Source organism: Panthera tigris, chromosome B2, assembly GCF_018350195.1.
Source record: "Panthera tigris isolate Pti1 chromosome B2, P.tigris_Pti1_mat1.1, whole genome shotgun sequence".
Classification (NCBI taxonomy): domain Eukaryota; kingdom Metazoa; phylum Chordata; class Mammalia; order Carnivora; family Felidae; genus Panthera; species Panthera tigris.
Genome location: NC_056664.1, coordinates 129,291,080 through 129,310,940, shown reverse-complemented (window position 1 = coordinate 129,310,940; position 19,861 = coordinate 129,291,080). Strand labels below are relative to the sequence as shown.

The 19,861-nt window shown below is 37.8% G+C and overlaps 1 protein-coding gene across 1 annotated transcript in view; it reads right to left on the bottom strand.

The window, feature by feature from the left end:
- The window catches only part of UTRN (utrophin), a 514,156-nt gene that overhangs the window by 341,544 nt on the left and 152,751 nt on the right, over positions 1-19,861 (bottom strand). Inside the window, exons 19-23 of the mRNA XM_042987266.1 lie at positions 17,845-17,932; positions 12,102-12,343; positions 11,757-11,937; positions 8,870-9,015; positions 7,996-8,208 (exon numbers count right to left, since the gene is read on the bottom strand). Coding sequence (XP_042843200.1) covers positions 7,996-8,208; positions 8,870-9,015; positions 11,757-11,937; positions 12,102-12,343; positions 17,845-17,932 — 870 coding nt within the window. The remainder of the gene's footprint in view (positions 1-7,995; positions 8,209-8,869; positions 9,016-11,756; positions 11,938-12,101; positions 12,344-17,844; positions 17,933-19,861) is intronic.

Below are 19,861 nucleotides of genomic sequence, written 5' to 3'. Positions count from 1 at the left end.
TAGTAAGAGCAATTCCAGCTAGCACTTGCGTGCAGGTAGGTGTGGGAGATGGGGAGCTCTGCTCCGCCCTCCAATGCCTCCCCTTTCCCCCGGAAAGAAATTATTGTCTCAGTCTACCTGTGGCAGGTGTTTCCTGCGCTTTGAAAAGGCACCCAGAGTCTGCTCATCTTTAATTCAATCATACAAGAAAAATTCCAAAGAAAGTGCAAGAGCTTACATGAAAATTATTTCTCTCCCCGTTAAAAAAAATCACTCAACTTATGCACTTCTGAGTTTCTAATGTACAGTAATGACTATTTAATTTTTTTATCCATCTCCATTCACTTACAGAATACACACATATATGTTATATATGATATATATTCTGAATATTATATATGTGTTCACATTGGGTAATTTCTAATGTCCTCACTTCTTCGGGTGACCTCAGCTCTTTTGAAGCAATAGAAAACATTTTAAAATACTAGTAAACTTCTAAATTCACTGTCATTATTTCATAGACACAAAATAAACTGTAAGTCCTAAACTACATCCTTATTTACACTCACAAAATTCTGAAACAAATAGAAAATGAATAATATGGTAGTTTTGAAAACCAAAGGATCAAATATTCGAGTTTGGAAGGGCCAAAATGTCTACACTGACCATCTCTGCTCAAAGGCATTATTTGTACGCATCTGAGATGGGTAACACCTGTCGGTGGGTCACAGAAAAGGAGTGCAAGGTCATAAAAACAACTCCTTTAACCAACGAAGCACCCCATCTCCCATCCTGGCCCCTGAGCTAGGGACGGAGGAAATCTGAAGCTTGGTAACTCTGGATTTCAGACAATAAGACTCCAAAATACACAACTACCTCCCAGGATTTTGTTGACAGCTACATTCTTGGCATTTTATTTCACTCCTTCCCCATCTGTTGGAATGTCCACAGCTTTTTAAGCAATTTCTAGCCCAAGACACAGGCGAGAAGAAGTGTGAAACCAGAATTAAAACAGTAACTTGAGGTAATGAGGCTTCTGTTTTGTTTGGTTTTATAATATTCATAAACCTCAAAAACACTCGTTAAAAAGCGCTCTTTCGTTTAGCAGGGAAGACCAACAATGACACTGCTACAGCATTTATCATCTGAAATTAACAAGAGTTCTTAAATGTAAGGTTTAGAATGCACCAATGTTCCCTTTAGTAAAGTAAAATGCATTCAAAGTGAGGGGGGAAAAGACCTTATGAAATCACTGTATCAGTTATATGTTACCCGAAAAAAGTGAGATCGGCCATGTCGCAGGTTACTCTTACAAGGTATTTACCACTGCGTTTTTACTCTGAAGTGCCTTCCAGAGTAATTTCAAAGCCTGGTTGGTTCTGCATGTCTCAGAGCTCCGGCGCATCCCCTTCCACAGGCTGGGCCAGAGCACAGCGGGCCAGTGTGTCCTCTGAGTGCTCAGCAACTGAAGGAAGGGGTGTGACTATACAAGGTCCCGTCATTTGTGAAAAGTGGGCATTTAGATCTTAGAGACCCAACTTCGTAGAGAAATGTGACTGGTAAGATGCCTGCAGGCACCTACAAACCAATTATTCACACCCACTTACTTGTTGCTTGCCACACAGGGTTCCTGTAGTCAAAGAGCTCAGTCCTCAGGGGGGGGAGGACAGACACACAGTCAAGCCTTAATAAAAAAAACTGGCCTGAAATGAGGACTGTGAAGGCATGAACGAGGCGTAGTAGAATCACAGAGGAGGGAATAATCAGCTGGGGGGTATGGTGGTGAGCGAGACGAAAGACTGCTTGTGGAACAAGCTTATTCTTAAAGGATGAGCTCAGAAGAGGAGGATGTGAATTCCTAGCAAGCAAGTGACATTTCCGGAGAAAGGCAATTATCCAATGTGGGGTCTTTGTGATCCACTACACTGTTTTTCTCCTCACCCCACTCAGCTCTGGAAGGAGGGGGTGGGGACAGGGGGCACAGTGCAGGAGGGGCTTCAGAACAAGGAAGGGGCAGAAGCTAGGATGTTTATGAGCGCACTCTCTATTACCAGGGCAAAGACAACCACATACTTTCCAGAAGTGGAACTCTGCCACCACTGTAGAAGATGGATTTGAGGGGGCACGACTAGAAGCTGGAGTCAGATGTAAAGGGCAATGGGATTGTCAGGGCAAGGGACTGAGAGTCTGCACAAAGCAGGAAGAGGCTACAGGAGTGTCTGAAAGGGAGGAGCAGTGGTAAACCTAAGACAGAGTTTTGTGTGGGCCTTGGGGACAGTTGCACGATTTTGCAGGGATACCGCACCACAAAAGAATTTAAATAGGGAAAAAGAAACAATACAAAATACCTGAAGCCCCTGAATCCAAAGACATCATTACTGGTGATAAGAGATACATAAACAGCCTCTTAGGATTTTATATTTAATTCTCATAACTCATAAGAAAATCAAGTAAAATCAATAATGAAAAAACTTTTTCATATATTTTTTAAATGTCTAGCTGCCTGGAAGAAGTGGGTTTTAAAAGCACCAATTAATTTTAATTCTTAAGTACAGGAACTGAGGTCATTATTTTGGCATGGAATAGATAAAAAAAAAAAGATTTAAGAACTTACATGAACATGACACTGAATAAGAATACGCAGGCCAAACCTCTACGTGTACAGAGAAACCAGCCATGCAGACAAAGGAAACGTAGGCAGATGAAAAAAGACACTATTTGTCAACAAGTAACAGAAAACTAAAATTTGCACACAAATAACGACACTTTTGCAAGTACTGTAGAACGGGTTCAAAGTTTAAATGTGCTGTGCCGATAAAAGGCATCATCATTATTTTCAGTAGGGGATTCATACTCCAAGTTCATGCATCTGTGTACTACTTAAATGTCCCTCATGGAGCTCCAACATCATTTGTTTCTATTAGGGTGAAAAAAAATGATTAAAATTAATAACATTCATAAGCTTTCCCTTTTTACTTGGAATATGTTAGCCTCTAGCAAGAACCCTTTTTTTTAACAGTGATTCAACAATTCCATACATCACCCCATGCTCATCATAAGTGCCCTCCTTAATCCCCATCATCTATTTCACCCAGCCCCCAGCCCCCTCCCCTCTGGTAACCATCAGTTTGTTCTCCATAATTAAGAATCTGTTTCTTGGTTTGTATCTTTTTCCCTTTGCATGTTTGTTTTGTTTCTTAAATTCCACATATGAGTGAAATAACATGTTTGTCTTTCTCTGTCTTATTTTGCTTAGCATTATACTCTCTAGATCCATCCATGTCATGGCAAATGGCAAGATTTCATTCTTTTTATGGCTGAGTAATATTCCACGGTATGTATGTACTTAGCTTCTTTACCCATTCATCAGTTAATGCTTCCATATCCTGGCTATTATAAATAATGCTCCTATAAACATAAGAGTACATGTATCCCTTTGAATTAGTGTTTTTTTATTCCTTGGGTAAATACCCATTAATGCCATTGCTGGATCACAGAGTAGTTCTACTTTTAACTTTCTGAGGAACCTCTATCCTGTTTTCCAGAGTGGCTACACCAGTTTGCATTCCCACCAACAGTGCATGAGAGTTCCTTTTTCTCCACATCCTCACCAACACCTGTTATTTCTTGTGTTCTTGAGTTTACCCATTCTGACAGGTGTGAGGTGATTATCTCACTGTAGTTTCGATTTGTATTTCCTTGATGGTAAGTGATATTGAGCATCTTTTCATGTGTCTTTTGGCCATCTGTATGTCTTCTTTGGAGAAATGTCTATTCATGTCTTCTGTCCATTCTTAATTGGATTAGTGATTTGGGGAGTGTTGAGTTTTTATATAAGTTCTTTATGTATTTTGTATACTAACCCTTTATTTGATATGTGATTTGCAAATACCTTCGCCCATTCCGAAGGCTGCCTTTTAGTTTTGTTGATTATCTCCTTTGCTATGCATAAGCTTTTTATTTTGATGTAGCCCCAATAGTTTATTTTTGCTTTTGTTTCCCTGGAGATATATCTAGAAAGAAGTTGCTATGGCCAATGTCAAAGAGGTTACTACTGCCTATGTTCTCTTCTAGGTTTTTTTATGGTTTCAAGTCTCACATTTAGGTCTTCAATCTATTTTGAACTTATTTTTGTGTAAGGTATAAGAAAATGGTCCAGTTTCTTTCTTTTGCATGTGGTGGTCCAGTTTTCCCAACACCATTTGTTGCAGAGACTGTCCTTTTCCCATTGGATATTCTTTCCTGCTTTGTCGAAGATGAATTGACCATATAACTGAGGGTTTATTTCTGGGTTTTCTATTCTGTGTCACTGGATCTGTGTCTATTTTTGTGCTAGTACCATACTGTTTTGATTACTACAGTTTTGTAATATAATTTGGAATCCAGAATTATGGTGCCTCCAGCTTTGTTTTTCTTTTTGTTTTTCTTTTTTTTTTTAATTTTTTAACGTTTATTTATTTTTGAGACAGAGAGAGACACAGCACGAACAGGGGAGGGTCAGAGAGAGAGGGAGACACAGAATCCGAAACAGGCTCCAGGCTCTGAGCTGTCAGCACAGAGCCCAACGCGGGGCTCGAACTCACGGACCGCGAGATCATGACCTGAGCCAAAGTCGAACACGTAACCGACTGAGCCACCCAGGCGCCCCTGTTTTTCTTTTTTAAGATTGCTTTGGCTATTGAGGGTCTTTTGTGATTCCATACAAATCTTAGAATTGTTTGTTCTAGTTCTGTGAAAACTGCTGTTAGTATTTGGATAGGGACTGCACAAAATATGTAGGCTGCTTTGGCTAGTATAGACATTTTAACTTTGCTCTTCCAATCTATGAGCATGTAATGTCTTTCCGTGGGACCCGTTGTTAATATTAACTGCCTTCAGGAAAGGAAATGGTATGGGGGCGGGGGAAGACTCTAAATGTTCACTCTAAATACTTCTCTATTATCCAATTACATCACAATGAACGGTCTCTATGCATTACTTATATAATTAAAAATCCATTTTAAAAATAAACAAGCCAACCACTTTTTTCCTAAGAAACACCATCGTAAAATAACAATGAATCAAAAGCCTACTGTGCCTCATGCCTTAAAGACAAATAGAATTTAAATGGCCAAAAAGTGTCCATCAGGTAATTGAAAAGGGGGGAAAAATGCTAACCTGCAAATGAGTATTTATTGTAACTAGCTTTGGGTGAAAAATTAAGTTGTCCTAAATGAACCATAAGTAATTAAGTAACAAAGCAATGCCTGCAAAACAAAGCAAATAAAGGAGTAAAAGTTTTCTTTAGAATTAAAAAATATGAGGTGCCTAGGTGGCTCTCAGTTGGTTGGGCGGCCGACTCGGCCATGGGTTGTGATCTCACAGCTTGTGAGTTTGAGCCCCACATCGGGCTCTGTGTTGACAGTTCAGAGCCTGGATCTTGTTTCGGATTCTGTGTCCCTCTCTCTCTCTCTGCCCCGCGTGCGCACGCACTCTCTCTCTCTCAAAAATAAACATTAAAAAAAATTAAAATACACACACACGCACACACACACACACACACACACACACATATATATATATATTTCAATAAAGAGGTTGCACAATTAGGGAATACAAACACTGTCAACAATCTTGTAGTTAAACACAAAAAATAAAGAATAGCTGGACTTTACAAATCTGCTACTGTGAAAACAACTAAAAAGTCTAAATATCTGGGGTATTCGTTATGTAAGTAAATTTGGCACACATTCCAAATGCCAGTGCCTGGACAGGCTACATGAGTAACAACAGTGCAGGAAAGCCTAAAGCTGGATTACTATAACCACAGGACTCTCTTCTGCGTTTTGGAAGACAATTTCTTTTCTTTAAACTCCGTATTAAAATATTGGCACACATTTAGGTAACCCTAAAAATACACTTTTGCAAGTCCAAAGAAAATTAACCTGTTAATTTCCCTAACTGCATCTCAGATTTAAACTTGAAAGCAAAGCAATGCTCTTTAGAAAAGATGAGAAATCTCTAATCCAGCATTGCTCAACCTTCACACTATTGACATTTAGGGCCAGAAAATTCTTTTTTTGTGAGGGAATTCTTGTGCGTTAGCTGTAACCTTGGCCTCTGCACGCTAGGAGCCAAGAGCACACCCTCTCCCCCTAAAGTTGTGACAACCAGAAAAATCTCCAAACATTAACAAATGTCCTGGGGGGAGGGGAGCAGGGTACAAAATCACTTCAGTTGGGTCCCACTGATAATGCAATGCCTGAGCCATAACCAAAATTTTACAATCATGAGTAAGGGTAATTCTGTTTTTTTAAAGTTGGTGAGAATTATAACTGAAGGCAGATAAGGGGAAGTGGATCCACTCACAAAGTAAAATGATTCAAAAATACTAAGCTACACATAACACACTCCTCTTCAAAATTAATGCTTTATTCTTTTTTTATTTTATTTTATTTTTACATTTATTTATTTTTGAGAGACAGGGTGAGACAGAGTGCAAGTCGGGGAGGGGCAGAGAGAGGACAAACAGAATCTGAGGCAGGCTCCAGGCTCTGGACTGTCAGCACAGAGCTTGACGGGGGGCTCACACCCACGCACTTTGAGATCATGACCTGAGCTGAAGTTGGATACTTAACCGACTGAGCCACCCACACGCCCCAAAATTAATGCTTTATTCTAAGGAGAGCTCAGCCTTGGTATAAAACCGAAGTTTACACTTAGAAAAAAAACTCCTTCCACTACCAACACACACACACACACACACACACACACACACACACACACAGAGAGAAAGAAACCTCACTATCTTTATTCTCCTGGTCACTCATTGGAACTGCCCACTGGGGCAGTTCAGTGGTCACCACTCTTGTCTCATCTTTCTGGACACCTTCACACTGATCTGTAGAGTCTACCAGCCTCTCTTCTACCACATATTCCCTGATTTTGATTTTTAAAACATCACTTTCATACATTTTGTCTTAATTTTCAATCTTGTCACTTTATCACATGCTTCACACAAAGTCTCACATCCATATGACATATATATTTTATATATATGTAAATAATCTCATTTATATACTCTCTTGGAAACTAAATCCAAATATATGTACATATATACAATATATTATATTACATATTAATATATATCCAAATTTAAATCTATTACTAATTTCATTTCATTCATTGAAACATACTTACTGAGTGCCTCTGTGCCAGGCACTATACCATAAGTCTATCTTGAGATACAACAGTGGGAAAACAAAACAAAACACAACAGATCAAAGTAAGGAGATCTCAGGAGGACGGAGAACAGAGTGTGATGGACTTATTCTTCATCCAGACCTTTTCTAATAGAAAACCAGGTGATTTGCTGGAGACCACTTCTCCATCTTCTTCCCAGATGAAATGTTAAAATCCTGTCTTACCTGACATTGACTTTTACCACTTTCTCCTTAGGTCCTAACATTTGCCCCTTCCTCTGGAACTTCATCGCTGCTTCATCTGTCAACATTTTCAGATGTAGGAAAGGATTCTACTCCTGAATTTTCATGTCCCTCAATTGACCTGCTTTCCCAATACGACACCGTTTATTGACAGCCTAGCTCAGATTTGTCTCAAGAAGTCTTCAAAAACCGGCTTCAAGCACTCATCTCTCTGGTACGAGGTGGGCAATTTTACCACTCTAACCAAGTTCCCCTGCAACCTAATCACTGGTCTGAATATCATGCCAGCTCCTCATCCCTGAAACATTACTTTGACCAGTTTTAAGCAATTTTCTCTTTCTTTAAGATCCAGTTCACCTCTACCAAGAAGCAATCTTGCAAAGCAAAAAAAACCACAAAAAACAAAAAACAAAAAAACAAAAACAAATGTGGTCTCCAGCACAGTAAGAGCAAGTCAGAAATCCCAACTTATATACATAATAAATGTAGGACTAGAAAAAAATGCAAAATATCCAAATAATACATACTAGAATCTTACATGATAAATTACCATTTTACTCTCTGATAAAGTCCTAATGGCCGCTGGATTTACCTCAAAAGCTCCAAGTTTGGGAGTAATTTCTTCAAGCAAATGAAGATCTTTGGAAACCTTGACCTTTAGTTTGTTCCACTTTCCCTGAACCTCATCAAATTCTTGCTTATACATTGTTTTTACATCTGGAGAAACATTTTTCTCCAAAGCCTTTGTTTCTTCTGCAAGTTTATATAATGTAGGTTTGTGATTCTCAAGGATTTCATCAAGAGCCTGGAAAAAATTTTTAAAGATTAAAAATACACACAATAATTTGTACACATGTAATAATACGGGCTATAACACAGACTAAGGTCACTTTTTAAGAGGTATTCAACTAAAAAAGAATTGTGTAAAAATCATGAAAGAAAAATAAGCATAACCAAAAAACGTTAAAGCTTTCCCTTCATGAGTTGTGCGTGGGCCAGAAATAATATATTCTCCACACTAAAATCCAGTATAACAATACACTCAGTGAGGATCCAGTGTGCAGTGCTCAATGGCTGATCTGTTTTATCTGATGAAATAACGCACAGTCACATATCCTGAATGACCAGAGAAGCATTTTTATTCAACACAGAAGAAAGAACACATCAATTCAAGTAATATTCATTTTATTCAAGACATTTTAGCAGATTATGAACAGGTTGAGAATTCTAGACTAATTGTAATAGAAGGACAAAATATGCTTTTATTTTATTAGTCATATTTAATAAGTTTCTTTCAACTGACGTCCTACATTATAGTAACTAACCTTCAAATTATAAGGAGTTTTTGATCAATTTTGACCACAAATAGCTAATATTTTTTTAGGTAGCTGAAAACATACTTCAAAATAAGTGATATGTGGTATTAAAAAGGACTCCAGACTTCTAAGACCTACAATATATATTACCTTTTTCTCCTGCAGGGTTTTCTCCACCTTTGTAAGATCATTCAAGACATTCAAAGATGTCTGGGCCTTCCTTTCTGAATCATTTAGTATATCTTTCAGTGTTTTCAATGTTTCCAAATATGCATGTCCAGGTTGGCTCTTCAGTTCTGTTTATTTAAAAATACTTACTTTTAGAAAATAGTGTTAGAAACCTATTATTATTATTATCATTATACATACCATTAATCTTCTCTATATAAGTGAATCCTAATAGCTAGTAAGTTAAACTCCGTAATTAAAATTTAAAAGGGTCTCCGCTAGTTACTAAGCTAAATCATTCCACTGGCATTTCTGAAAGTCAGATGGTGACTTCATTCTTGCGGATGTTGATGTTTGAAATATTAACTAACTCACTATCATTTTTTCTTCATTTCATCATGATGAAATGTCTCTCTAAAGATGGTACTACAATGTTTCTTTTGTCTCATATAATGTCCTTTTCCCCAGTAGCTACACAAAGAATAAAAGAAAACCAGGGTCCCCTCACCCAGTCTTCCTCTGAACTCAAGGGTGTAGACAAATGGCCACCTACAGAGTGGTGGGAGTTACACAGAACAGGACAGCCAGGTTACCGCAGGTACTCTGAGAAATAATGACTGCAGAAGCCAGCCAGAATGATGTCTACCTCAGCCACTGATGTAAAAATCACAGACAAGCAACAGTTGTGTGGAAAGGAAGGAAGCTCATTTGAAGTACAAAGAAGCAAAACCAACTAGAAGCAAAAGTTAAGAAACCAGCAGCATTAGTCACAACCGCCAAAGGGTGGAAAGCACCCAAATGCCCTTGACAAAGGAATGGAGAAAAAAAATGTGGTATGATACATATAATGGAATATTACTCAGTCTTAAAAAGGCAGGAAACTGACACATGCTACCCATATAGATGAACTTCGAGGATATTATACTAAGTGAAATAAGCCAAGTACAAAAAACAAATGCTATAGGATTCCACTTATATGGGGTGTCTAGAATAGTCAAACTCATAGAAACAGAAAGTAGAAGGTGGTTGCCAAGGGCTGGAGGGAGGAGGAAATGAAGAACTGTTGTTTGATGGGTATCGAGTTTCGGTTTTACAAGATGAAAAGGTTCTGGGGAGTGGTTGCATAACAACATGAATATATTTAACACTACAGACTCCACACTTTACAATGGTTAAAGTGACGGGGGGGGGGGGGGGGGGCGGGTGCCTGGCTGCCTCAGTTGGAGAAGCACACAACTCTTGATCTCCAGGTCATGAGTTCAAGTCCCACACTGGGTGCAGAGATTACTGAAATGAATAAAACTTTGAAAAATAAAATAAAAATAAAAATAAAAATAAAATAAAAATAAAATAAAATAAAATAAAATAAAATAAAATAAAATAAAATAAAATAAAATAAATAAAATAAAATAAAAGCGTTAACATGGTAAGTTGTATTTTATGCCTATTTTACCACAATTAAAAACAAAAAATAGATTTAGAATTTTTTTTCAGTTTCAGGTCAGGAACTGTGTTGTATTCCATAATGTTAAACAGATATTTTAATGTACTGCTTTCTCAATTTACTGTTACAAAATATGCTTCTATTTTTGACAAGGATCAATATGAAGGCATGTTTTATACAGGATATTTTAAAAGCAATACTCTCAAACATTTATTTTACACTGTAGGTTAACTGAATTCAATGAACAAAAAGCATGGTGTCCAAATGCCTTTCCAGAAGAAAGACAGCATGACACATTTGGTTACCATGCACACATACAGATTCCTACAAGTCACTGCAAAATATATACTTGCCACAAGGCAGGGTATGGTTCAACATACAGCTTTTTAACATTCATTACCCATAACATTACATAATACAACACAATTCCTGACTTACACAATAGCTAAGGAGAAAAAACAGAACATATGAATGATGAGCTCTCAAAACACTTAACGGTTAACGTGCCAAAACCAGGTTTATTCCAAAAGTAAAAACTCTATAATTTTCAGCCTTTGAAAAAGAAACATGATTTCTTTTCAAAGAAGAGATGGTATTGCTAAAACCTGAACCACTTTGAGCAAAAAGAAGTAAGGGATCGTTCCTTTTAGCGCTACTAGTAATGATGTTAGCTGGCCTCCTTCAAGAAAAGGAAGGAAGAGCACCTTTCAAAACACTCTTTAAGAATCATTATATGTAGGGGCACCTGGGTGGCTCAGTCGGTTGAGCATCCGATTTTGGCTCGGGTCATGATCTCACAGTTGATGAGTTTGAGCCCTGCGTCAGGCTCTGTGCCGAGAGCCTGGAGCCTGCTTTGGATTCTGGGTCTCCCTCTCTCTCTGCCTCTCCCCCTCTCGTGCTCTGTCTCCGTCCCAAAAATAAAGATACACATTAAAAAAAAAAAGAAGAAGAAGAATCATTATATGTAGAGCAAGTGAAAGCTGTTTGCACTTTTACAAACAAGTGTGAATCCAGGAAATACTCTGAATATACTTTAAGACCCAGAACAGTAGCAGGCACAGAGGAAAACAGAATGTGGCTAGTGTAAAACAAACACGTGTGCTCTTTGTGTGAATATGGGGAGTAATTTTTTTAATGTTTTATTTATTTCTGAGAGAGACAGAGAGAGAGAGAGAGAGAGAGCAAGAGCGTGAGTGGGGGAGGGGCAGAGAGAGAGGGACAGAGGATCCGAAGCAGGTTCTGGGCTGACTGCATCATGCCCAAGGAGGGGCTCAAACCCCAAACTGTGAGCTCATGATCTGAGCCAAAGTCGGATACTGAACCAACTGAATCACCCAGGCACCTGGGACTAATTTTTACATTAAGGCAAACTGAGAGAGAAGACAGTGGAGACATCTACTAAGAAAACCAAGAGAATGGGTTTACCGTTCTCTAGCTGCTGCTGGCGATGCTCTAATTCCTGTTGCACAGCGTGGTAGTGGCCGAGAAATGTATCAAAGCCCTGCTGGACAAAATCCGGGGTGGAGCGCTGAGACTTCAGGGCTGAGCAACCTGCACGCGCCTTTTCAATTTTGGGGTGGAGGTTGAGGAGATCTGTCAGTTCCCGCTACGGAAGAGAAAATAGGGTCACAGAAGTCACTGAAGATGAACATCCTCACAGAAAGTGAATCAGAGCGGCATTAACCTAACGTTCATGATACAAGCAGCATCTTTTTTAAATACAGGACTGGACATAGGATTCTTTCATGTTCTGGATGGTTATCTCTTTACCTGACAGGAGTCCTTCAAGCTCTGCAAGGACTGCTGGGGAGATTCTGAAAAGGGAGTTTGTTTTACCCACTCCTCTTTTGTCTTTACGGTCTTTTCGAGATCATCAAGCTGCTTAAAGTAAGCATTTATATCTTCCTGTAGCTGAATCTTTCTTGCCAGATCTTCCAAATGCTGAGATACATCCTTCCATTCTGAGAATACCTTCTCCAGAACGTTTCTTATTTCTTCATTAGGAATACCTTCTACGCGGACATAAAAAATAAGCAGACACTTCATATGTTAGTATAAAAATTGTTTTCAATTTGTTATAAACATTCTGACCTATTCAAAATAATGAGGCGATGTCACATATAATGATCATTCCTTTAAGTCCCTTTTAACATAACAACAAAATTACAATGATACCATTAGAAATAACTATGTTTCAGGGGTGCCAGGGTGGCTCAGTTGGCTAAGCATCCAACTCTTAATTTCAGTTCAGGTCATGATATCGTGGTTTGGGAGATCAAGCCCCGTGTCGGGCTCTGCGCTCAGATTCTCTCTCCCCGACTCCTCCTGCTTACATTCTCATTCTCTCTCTCTCTCTCTCTCAAAATAAATAAACTTAATTTTGTTTCACTCCCTGACCAAAGCAGGAGACGGGAAGCTTGAAACAGCAGTTCAGGAGTGGTATTGCTGTCACAAGAGGCACATCAGTGGAGTTCTAGCCACTGCCTTTTATACAAAGTAGCTTCTCCAGTGAACCAGGGAAATACAATGAATTATGTGGACCGGTCAAGTTCTGACATGAGAAGGTAAACCCTCTGTCATCACAAAAAAGACAACTGGCTAAATAATCGAGGAGGGAGCTCAAGAGTCTGGTTTGACCAAACCATAGTGTCCTAGGAACCGTAGAATGAACGGTGAGAAGCCCTACTGCAGGGAGCAACCTGGTGAGTGTAGGAAAATCGGGCCAGCAGCCAGGCCCGAGAGGCTTCAGTGGCCTACTGGGCATGCCCCACACAGACCAGCAAAGATCAGAATATCAAAGCAGTGGTACGATGATCTACTTTAACACATCAGAAAAACACCATTATGTTTATTACTGACATAATTTTAGCCCGTATTTTTGAGTGGTAAAGAATGTCCATAAAAATAATAGTTCTATGTAATAGTAAGTTTTATCACGGCCCTTCCCTTAACATAAAATGCATCAAATCATTGAAAATTACTAGGAAAAAAGATGGGAAATCTGCAAAGGAGTCTTCATCTCCTTAGGAGAGCATGCATGTTGAAAGAACGGGCTTAACTAACATCTTTATTATTTGAGTAGGAGGGGGAAAAAAACAATGGTGCTTTGTAAATATACACAATCAAAATCCAGGGTAATGAGAGCCCTAAGGAATAAAATGGCATGTAAAACAAAAGGTCACTTACGAGCTACAGAGGATGCAATTTTAAAAATCCTACAATACACTGTACCCACAGAAAATCAGAAATGCAAACATGACGGGACATAATTTGAATATATCAACCATGTCGGCTGTTAAAGTTCACTGGCCAGGATCACACAGGTAATAGAATATTAGACCCTGGCAAATCATTCACACCACAGTCCAAGTTCATTTGTCTCTATTAACAGGGTTATAAACAAAACAAATCACCATTTTCCTGACAAACTCTCTGAGCAATGGAGAGCCAGGCTCTGCTTCTATGAGGTCATTTCTATTCTAGGGGGGCAAAGTAATAACATCAGCCACTTCATTTTCATGTCAGAGCAGTTTATGCTAAACGAGAAAGGAGATTAAGCTGGTAAAATTTTTGAGATGGAAAATTATCCCTTCTCATCTGAAAACAGGTAGGAGGTAATTATTCACTGACAATATATTACAATTCACCCATTTTGCCCCTTCAAACCATTTCTCAAAATTTAAATCTCCTCTAAGCTGGAGATATTGCAGGTTGGACAGATATCAGGTAATAATTAAAGCACAATTTGCACATCAAGTAAGGAAAACTACACATTGCTTTTCAAAAGAATTCTTTTAAGTTTATTTTGGGAAAGAGAAAAGCACACGCATGAAGGAGGAGGAGGAGCAGAGAGAGAAGGAGAGAGAGAATCCCAAGCAGGCTCTGAGCTGACAGGCTCAACGCAGGGCTTGAGCTCATGAGCCAGGAGATCGTGACCTGAACTGAAACCAAGAGTCAGACACTTGACCGACTGAGCCATCTGGTGTCCCAATAATTGTCTTTTTTAAATGTTTGTTTGTTTGTTTGTTTATTTTAAGAGAGAGCACACTCGTGTGTGCGTGCACATGAGCAGGAGAGGGGCAGAGACACAGAGAGAGAAACAGAGACAATCCCAAGCAGGCTCCATGCGAGATCATGACCTGAGCCAATATGAAGAGTTGAATACTTAACCGGTAGAGCCATCCAGGTGCCTCTAAAATAATTGTCTTTTAAAATAACTGTTTTGCTCCCAGAGATCCTGATTTATACATTTTCTATTTCTATAGAACATCCAACTCTTAAATGACTATTCAAAAGCCCAAATCAACAGACCATCATTTTACTAGTTACCTAAAAGGAATAAAATATAACATATCCATGGCACTTACTCTTACTTGACTTTACACCTTTCCATCTATCACTATTGGAATCAAGAGAAATTTTACAAAACCTAGGACCACCATCAAATTCCACAGGCTAGTCATAATATACGTCATCATAAAGCCATATCATCCAGTGCCCAGCTACTCTATTTTATTAGTTGACAATCTCTAGGAAAAAGATAAGCTGAATCAAGAAAAACAATTATAATAGCCATGAAAGTTAAATAAAATATATTATTTCCTTTTTTAAAAACATTTTTATGCTATATAAGGTACCACAAAACATAATTCAAATGCACAAGGCATATAAGTCCCATCAAACTTCACTGTGGTGGGACTTTCGATGGAACTATTTTGAAGAAATCAATGACATGATTATTAGAACATCTGTTTTACCAAAGGCTTTTTTCTTTTTTTTTTTTTCTTTTTTTTCCCCCTAAAGACTTGTTTTCTAATGGGCTGAATCATTAATCTACATGCTTACATAGGCAGACTCTAGTCAAATTACACTCTGTGAAAAATTTCCTCTGTGTTAATTATCCATACTCTAGGACTTATTTCAAATGTCTTGGGGAAAAGGGAGGGACAGCAAGAAGCACCCAATTGTGCTTTCATTTCTGCTCAACATTTCTGCTTTATAAGAGCAGTAGAATTAATAGCACTAAAACCACATGGAGAGAAGTAATATACGATACTATAAAATTAGAATAACAGATAAAATGGTAGATAGTGGGGGAGATTTTGAAAAAATCACTTTTATCTCAGTAACACAATGTACACACTGCTCAAAAAGCAAGAAAGTAAACCCAGAACATAAGTGCCCTATTCAGACCAACACCCCCAGTGCCCAGCTTCCCACCCCATCCTAAATATGTCTTTTGAAATAAATAAAATTAGGATCCTGTAATGAATGCATTTCCAGTCCTACTAAATGCTCCAAAAATAAAATGGTCATGTGAAATATAAAGGGTTTCCCATGAAATTCAACAAGTCTACATTACGTCACAAAATTCATTCCTTTCCAAAGCCACAGATGATATAGCCCCCATATTGCACTTGATACTTTGCAAGTAGAACTTTGACATGATCTCCGTTTCCAGAGTATATATCTCAGTACATATCTATTCACAGTAAGAGTGCACGTGACAGAAGCTGAACTCTGCTAGTGAGTGCCTCACATTCTGGGCAAGAAAGCAAAGAAATAAAAGGGTTACATGAGTCACCCAAGGACACAAAACTAGGAGAGGGCAGGAGACCCAGAGGTCTCCTATTTCCCAATTTGCTGTTATTCTCACTGGAACATAACACCTCTCACCAACTCCTCCCCTAGGCAGTCTTCTCCACCGGCCTTACGAATCCTCACATAGAGCCTAAAAGCTGACGCAGAAATGAGGGTAAATTCAGTACCCAGACTCATGAAAGCACCCCACACTCATACCAGACAAAGTCTGGTTCCCAAACTACAATATTAATGCAGAAGTGAAGAACCTACAATTGTAACAGACATAAATTCAACACACAATTTATTATAATTATTCAATCAGCACCTCAGGGGAAATTATGGTCTCTCTGTATCTGCAGGTTTCTTCAAGTAAATATCTGCAAGAGTAATCTCCATGTGGGGTCCTCTCACCCAGGGTAATTAAGACACTGAGCTAAGTGGATTTTGAATGAAAACACCATTTTTGAATAAATTTTGCTTTATTTATATTTAAAGAAAAAAATAAATTAAGCTGTACTAATACCTATGGATAGACAGTGTTATATTTGCAGAATTTTCCAATAAATGGACATATATTAGACATACGGATAGTTTTGTATATAAATGTGTGTATGTCTACATGTCCCCAGTGTGTGTGTGTGGGTGTGGGTGTGTGGGTGTGTGTGTGTGTGTGTGTGTGTGTGTGTATATATATATATATATACCATTAAATGACATTTTTTTAATGCAGAGACAAAAATAATCTAAAGTTTTAAAAAATCTGATTTTCAGGGGGTATGGAAAGCTGACTGATTCATAAGGAACATGAGGGAACTTTCTGGAGAGATGGAAATTTTCCATATATTGTTTCATGGGTATAGGCTTTTCAAAACAGCACAGTGAAGTTTCATGTATTTCAAGGTAACTAAATTTTACTTTAAAAAAACTATAAACAATAATAATAACAAGGAGTGAGGAATGAGTAGGGGTATAGATAATTCAAGAATGGCAGAATATCATTAATTACTGAAACTAGGTAATCAGTATAAGGAGGTTCATCACTCTGCATTGTATATATTTACATTTTCCAGAATAAAAAGTTAAAAACTAAAAAGATTGACAACTACTACACTGAAGATTCTGGTCAAACTAGTATTCCTGATTCTGCCTTGGGCGTCTGTGGCTTTTGTCAAAGAGCTCTGATATAATAAATATTCACCGAATGTTGGTCATTATTTAAAAAAAAAAAAAAAAAAAAAAGAGCTCTGCAGCAGACCTCCAAAGCATTTACTATCACTAGAATATGGAATAGGATTTACAGGAGAGGTCTCTCAAAGCTAAACCAAAGGAAGAATCATATGCAAAGTGGATACCAAAACTATTCATCTTTACATTCCCCAGAGTCACTGAGGGCTAATGGCAAGGGAAAAAAAAAGTTTCTAAATACAGGTAAAAATTTCCAAGACAAGCAACTCCTTCTCAAATTTAACTATAAAATGTTACCTGCAATAAATTAAGATTAATTTGAACGTGATCAAAAACCAAATGACCTTAATGAACTGACCTTACTGTAACTTCATTTCCCAAAGATTTCCAACATAAAATTTTCTTTTGCCACCCCCTCTCCAAAAAAAGGTCCCAATATATAATGTCAAAGGAGGAGATTTTAAATTTTTCTACATCAGTGGATTTCAACCATTCTGCTAAGATATCAGAGCTTTAGGTTGTCTGACTCTACAGAAAAGCAGAACAACTTCACTTTTCTGTTTTGTCATCAGCTTCAGCACAGGACTTCATGTGAAAAAAGATTCTGCTGCTTAAAGCTTAAAAAAAAAAAAATTGAAAACCACTTTTCTAGAAAAAAAAAGTGTTAAATATATAATTTGTCAAACTGTAAATATTATTCAGTGCTACCACCTAAAACACATTTTTAAAAAATCAAGGGTCTCACCTTTTCCCATTTGCTCCAAAAGGATTTGTCCAGTTTGGTTTAATTCATTCAGTCTGGGGCTTCTTTCTGTCTGTTCTTTTTCTAATGCCTGGAAATAAAATTCCAATATAAGAATACTGCAAACTTTCTTCTCAATATAATGTGCATGCTATTGTAACTTTCATGTTTCGTGTCCCTCCCACATTCTCTTTCAGTGTTATAGTCAAAGTTGAGGTAGGAGAAACTATAAGACAAAACTATGTAATTCCAGGCTGCCACACAGAATTCCAAAGCTGATTTAAATTTCAAAAGGCAAATCCAAACAAATAATATAAACCTTTGGTTGATTTTATAAGAAAAAAGTTGCACATTATAATTATGAGTTCCTATCAAAAGAAAATAATTAAAATTAGTGTTTTAGATCCAGGATATCTATTCACATACATATAACCTCAGTGTCTATGCCACACAATAAAAATAACTGAGTCAAATGAACTGAATATTCTATGACAGAGACACTGAACAAAAATTAATCAACAAGAAAAACAGAAATATTTTGAGCCTCACTATTGTCTGATCTTGTAATAAGTTTAGACTCTAACGTAAATTTCAACCACAGCATAATTCATACATAAATTTTAAACTATAACAATATGCTTTGGAACCCAAACTGAAGCATTTTGTTCCTCATGTTTGAAGAATGGCTCTTAATTTTAATATTTATGTCTCTATAGTTTGATATTCTCAATGCCCCTATATGTCAGAGACAGGGAGGACAAAATCTTTCCAAAACTAGTAAGAAAGGTTTGAACAAAATCAGGAAGACACACACACACACACACACACACACACACACACACACACAGAGGTATATGGATAAACAGTCAGTATTTGAAATTTCTCCCACTCCTCAATTCACAACTGAGAAAATTAACTACTCAAATAGCGCCCCTAATAACACAATCAAAACTTCTAGGCAACCCATATTATTTCAACCAGACAAACCAGAGAAGAGTCCTACTTCTAATTTCTACACATAGAGGCTCTGTCAAATAAACTATCCTACTTTGCTCTGCATAACTTTAATGGGACTAAGTAAAACAACCATGTTACAAAGATAAAGAAATAACAAGAGATTCAAAGAAACACCACTTATTTTTATTGAAGTATCAATGCAAAAACTCACCATCATACTGGAGAAGAATTACTACCTGTTCCATACAGATTGATTTTTTGCTACTTTCTATGGTGATGACAGATTGAACTAGGGATTCTCCACCCAGGTATACATCAGTTGGAGCAAGCTATTCCTTTACTCTAACACAATTAAGCTGATCTTGCCCCAGTTTGCAAGGAAAATTAGAGATAAAAGTGATGGTTAAGTTTTCTTCATTTCACATTTTTCAAAACCCTTTTGGCATCTATAACTACTCGTCTAAAAAAACAAAAAAAATAAACTTATTAAAAGAAAATATAGGAGCCGCCAATCATCCCTTATAGTAACAAACAATTTCTATAGTAACAATTTCTAAAAGTGAAATTGTTTCTAGATCATAGAATGGAAGTTAACTTATTAATATTTTCTGGAACTTGGTTCATAAAGATCACTCTCACTTCCAAATTCTCTGCCATTTCAGTGCCCTTGAGAATTGGGTTGTTCAATGCTCCTTAATATCATCTACCGGTCTTTCAGAACTATAAGAAGCATATGAAATGATGGCACACAGCTCTCCTTTCCGGCCCTCCCAACTCCCTGGGTAGAGGGCTCAGATAATGGTGCTTCTAGGGTAACAACCTTCCACATTCCTCTGTCAAAGCAACATGGAAGTCAAAAGATGAATCACTTAACTCTTCCTAATGAGGCTAAAGGAGGCTTACTGGAGTAGAGGGCTTTTCAGCCACACAGCATAAAGGCTGAATAAGGGCCATTCTGCACAAGGAAAACAGCACGTGGTAAAGACAGGGAAGTGAGAAAAGAGCAGGATTCAGGAGTGGGGAAGCTCAGGATGTATGTAGGAGACTAGTAGGAGCTGAGGCT